At 41.3% G+C, this 4,714-nt stretch overlaps 1 protein-coding gene across 1 annotated transcript; it reads right to left on the minus strand.

Annotated features, from left to right (window-relative positions):
* Positions 1-393: 393 nt before the first annotated feature.
* Positions 394-3,821, minus strand: LOC150032799 (uncharacterized). Its single transcript, XM_090307022.1, has 5 exons — positions 3,770-3,821; positions 3,219-3,538; positions 2,166-2,243; positions 1,529-1,898; positions 394-596 (listed from the first exon to the last, which is right to left on the minus strand). The coding sequence occupies exons 1-5, from the start codon at positions 3,819-3,821 to the stop codon at positions 394-396; spliced, it is 1,023 nt and encodes a 340-aa protein (XP_090163148.1).
* Positions 3,822-4,714: the final 893 nt, after the last annotated feature.

Consider the following 4,714-nt stretch of genomic DNA (forward strand, 5'->3'; position numbering starts at 1 on the left):
GCAATCTATCTCTAGCAGGACAACCTTGAAAACTAGATTCTCCCAGCTCTCAAATGGCACCGAATTCGCTAAATTTGCTCTTCTCAATTTCCGAAACCATACTTCTGAAATTTCAATTCCCTTTTAATCTTTCTGCCGCTTCCTGAAATCAAAGAGCAGATTGCCACGTCACCCCACACTTAGTGCCTATAGCTAGACTAATGATTGAGTTTCTTCATTTAATATATTTCCTTCCCTTCCTTCATAATCTCTATAAACAACATGAATTTCTACTTAATAAATATGTAATATAACATCCCTTGGCTAATCATGCTTATCCAGGGAACCTAAGTTCGGGGTTTACAATCATCTCCCCCTTAAAAGAAATTTCGTCCTTGAAATTTACCTGATCTGTCATTTGAAAAGTTGAGGGTATCTCTTCCTCATTTGCTCTTCAGGTTCCGAGGTTGCTTCCTCAATCCCATGATTACACCATAACACCTTCACCAAAGGAATCATCTTATTTCTGAGTACCTGATCTTTCCTATCCAAAATCTCGATAGCCTCTTCCTCGAAAGATAAATCTTCTTTGAGCTGTATCGGTTGTGTTGCTAGTGCTGCATAGGATCAAACACGTATTTCCTTAGCATCGACACATGAAATACGTCGTGTATACGAGCTAGCTCCATCGGCGACTGCAACCTATAAGCTGTTGGACTAACTCGTTCTACCATTTCATATGGTCCGATGTATCATGGACTTAACTTCCATTTTCTCCCAAACTGGAGAATTCCTTTCCATGGGGATAGCCGGAGAAATACCCGTTCTCCGACTTCAAATTCTAGTTATCTTCTTCATTTATTGGCGTAGCTTATCTGTCTATCGCGAGCCGCATTAAGATTATCCTTGATAAGTTTCACATTCTCTATTATTTGTTGAACTAATTCTGGACCCAGTAATTGTCGTTCTCCAACTTCGTTCCAGCATACTGGAGTCCTGCAAGGTCAACCATACAGTGCTTCGTAGGGAGCCATTCCGATACTAGAATGGTAGCTATTGTTGTAGGTAAATTCAATCAACGATAAGTATGTATCCCAACTTCCTTTGAATTGTAGTACACAAGCTCTTAACATATCTTCCAGTGTCTGTATAGTTCTTTCCGACTGTCCATCTGTTTGCGGATGAAAAGGTGTACTGAAATGCAATTTAGTGCCCAAAGCCTTCTGTAAACTAGGCCAAAATTTTGAAGTGAACCTCGAGTCCCGATCTGACACTATCGACACTGGGGCTCCATATTGACTGATTATCCTATCCACATAAATCTTAGCTAGACGATCTAGTGTAAAAGTAACTTTTACTGGTATGAACTTGGCCGTCTTAGTTAGTGTATTGACTATTACCGAAATGCCATCAAATCCTGAGGGTGTCTTAAGCAAACCAAATAGAAAGTCAATTGTCATATGCTCTCACTTCCACTCAGGCACTGGAAGTGGATTGAGTAATCCTGTTGGTCTTTGTCTCTCAGGTTTTACTTATTGACAGACTATACATCGGTCCACATATTCTGTTATATCTCTTTTCATCCCAGGCCACCAGTAAGATTTCTTCAAAGTTCTGTACTTCTTGGTGCTACCTGGATGTATGGCATAAGCGAAACTATGTGCTTCCTCTTGAATGGCTTGTTTAAGCTGTAGCTTGTTAGGCACACACATTCTCCCCTCCTTTTCTAGTACATCGTCTGTTCCCAGTTGAAAGTCAACCTTGATGCCCTTACTCACAACATCGGTAATCTTCTGAAAATTAGGGTCTTCCAACTGATCCCGCTTAAGGTTTTCTACTAAGGTTGGCCTTATCCGAAAAGTAGCTATCATTCCTCCTGACGGTTCCACTAATAAGGCGGTTCTGGAATTCCTGAACTCCTGCAATAGCATTCATCTTATTGAACCAATAATGGCCTTAGGTCTTGAGGATTTCCTACTTAGTGCATCTGCCATAACATTAGCCTTACCAGGGTGGTACTCGATGGAACAGTCGTAATCTTTAATTAATTCAATCCATCTTCATTATCTTAGATTCAATTCCTTTTGATCAAAGATATATTTTAAGCTTTTATGATCTGTAAATATCCTGCAATGCTCTCCAAATAGGTAATGTCTCCACAACTTTAGACCCAAAACAACTACTACCAACTCCAGATCATGCGTGGGATAAATGCCCTCGTGTTTCTTAAGTTGACAGGAGGCACTTGCAATCACCTTCCCATCCTGCATCAACACATATCCCAATCCTTGTCGATATTCGTCACAATAAATCTCAAATTCCTTACTTGGAATAGGCAAGGTAAGTACTGGTGCTGATACTAGTTTTCGTTTCAGCGCCTAGAAACTATGTTCACACTCCAACGACCATTCAAACCTCACGCCTTTCTTGGTCAGGTTCGTCAACGGAAGGGCTATCTTAGAGAAACCCTCCACAAACCTCCGATAATAACCTGCCAACCCTAGGAAACTGCGTATTTCTGAAATGATTGTGGGTCGTTCCTAATTAACTATTGCTTTCGTCTTTTGGGTATCTACATTAATGCCTGCTGAAACAACATGCCCAAGAAATACTACCCGGTCTAACCAAAATTCGCATTTACTGAATTTAGCATACAACTGCCTATCTCGCAACGTCTGCAATACTATTTTCAGGTGGGTAATATGATTTTCTCTACTATCAGAATACACCAGTATATCATCAATGAATACTATCACAAACTGGTCCATGTAGGGATGAAATATCCTGTTCATGAGATCCATGAATGCCGTAGGGGCATTTGTCAATCCGAAAGGCATTACCAGGAATTCATAATGTCTATATCTCGTTCTAAATGCGGTTTTAGGAATATCGGCTTCTCTCACTTTCAGTTAATGATAACCCAATCTCAAATCTATCTTCGAAAACACCGTGCCTCCTCTTAGTTGATCAAACAAATCATCAATGTGTGGTAACGGATATTTATTCTTAATCGTTACCTTATTCAGCTGCCTATAGTCGATACACAATCTAAGTGTACCGTCTTTCTTCCTTACAAATAATACCGGAGCTCCCCTAGGCGATACACTAGATCGAATGTATCCCTTGTCAATTAACACTTGCAGTTAAAACTTTAATTTTTTCAACTCAATCGGTGCCATTCTATACGGTGTCTGAGATATGGGAGTTTTTCTTGGAACTAAGTCAATAGTAAACTCCACCTCCCTATCGGGAGATAATCCTGATAGTTCTTCAGGAAATATATCCCGAAATTCATTTACCACTGGGACATCTTCTGGGTTCAGCTCTTTCCCTTGAGCAACCATCACATGAGCCAGATAGGCTTTACATCCCTTGCTCAATAGCTTCCAAGCTTTCACTATCAATATCAAATTCCCCGCGAATAATCGTTTGCTTCCTGTCAGCATTGCATCTTGGCCATTTGATTTTCTGAGCACTACCTCCTTCTTGTAACAGTCTACTGAAGCATGATACTTACTTAGAAAATCCATCCCCAAGATAGCATCAAATTTCAACAGTTCTAAAGGAAGTAAATCAGCATAGAAGTTCTGACCATTGATCAGTATCTCACAATGATTATAGCATCTATATACTACTATCACATCTTCTAAAGGGGTAGAGATAAATAACTCTTCAGGCATAGGTTTAAGCAACCTATCTATACTAGGTGCATACAAGCTAGATATAAATGAATGTGTGGCACCAGGATCAAATAAAACATAAGCAGACTGCCCACATAACATAACATTACCGGTCACAACATCTGGAGACTCTGCTGCCTCCTGCTGTGTCACGGCATACATTCGCCCCAACTGTTGGGATCGACCTACGACATTCTTCTACTTGGAACCACTTGACCCTTCACCCCGATTTCCAGCACTCTTTGGTTGGTTAACTGTTTGGGAGGTCGGTTGTTGTGCTAGTGGAACGTCCCTGTTCATCTGGGGACAGTCCCTCTTAAAATGCCTTGTATGTCCGCACTCGAAACATGCACCTCTGCCACTATAGCATGCCCCAAAATGCCTCTTACCACAACTAGGGCATGTCGGTCTTCTGTCTGTGCTGGTTATCGATTCACCAGCTCGTGATATCTCTGATCGGCTAACTGCACCGACCGAGGGTCTCGTTTTCTTTTTCTTGGATCCCTGCCAACTGGTTCCTCTGAAATGGCTTCCACTAGTCTGGGTTGCCACTAGAGATCGGAATCCCCTGTCTCTAGGCCATACTACGGCCTCACTGCCTCTTGGCAACTGCTCAACATCTGCCAAACTCTGCTCGATTCGTATTGCTGTTTCTACTAACTGGTTAAAATATAGCCAATTAGCCGTAGACGTCACTGGAGTTTTGATTTCCTTCCTCAAACCTTGTTCAAATTTCCTGCATCTATCTCTTTCCTCAGTAATAACCGACACGGCATACTGTGATAACTCTGTAAATTTCTACTTATATTCTACCACCGACATCGTTCCCTGTGTTAATCTGAGGAACTCATCCCTTTTTACATCCCGAAACGAGCTGGGGTAATACTTATCTTCAAAGGCCTTCCTGAACTCAGGCCATAACATCACATCTGTACTGGCTCGTCTGGCGGATATAGCCTTCCACCATTTCTCTGCTCTTTTCTGTAGTAGAAATGTGGCTAATCCCACTTTCCTGTCCTCTGAACCACTCATAACATTGAAACATTTTTCAACTA

Source organism: Benincasa hispida, chromosome 11 (assembly GCF_027475165.1).
Source record: "Benincasa hispida cultivar pf3 chromosome 11, pf3_genome.v1.1, whole genome shotgun sequence".
Classification (NCBI taxonomy): Eukaryota; Viridiplantae; Streptophyta; class Magnoliopsida; order Cucurbitales; family Cucurbitaceae; genus Benincasa; species Benincasa hispida.

Coding starts and splice junctions, on each gene's coding strand:
- LOC150032799 (XM_090307022.1), bottom strand. CDS start 3,821: ATGTATGCCGTGACACAGCAGGAGGCAGCAGAGTCTCCAGATGTTGTG. Junction 3,539..3,769: donor GTCTCCAGATGTTGTGACCG/GTAATGTTATGT, acceptor TACTTCCTTTAG/AACTGTTGAAATTTGATGCT. Junction 597..1,528: donor AACAGAATATGTGGACCGAT/GTATAGTCTGTC, acceptor GATCCTATGCAG/CACTAGCAACACAACCGATA.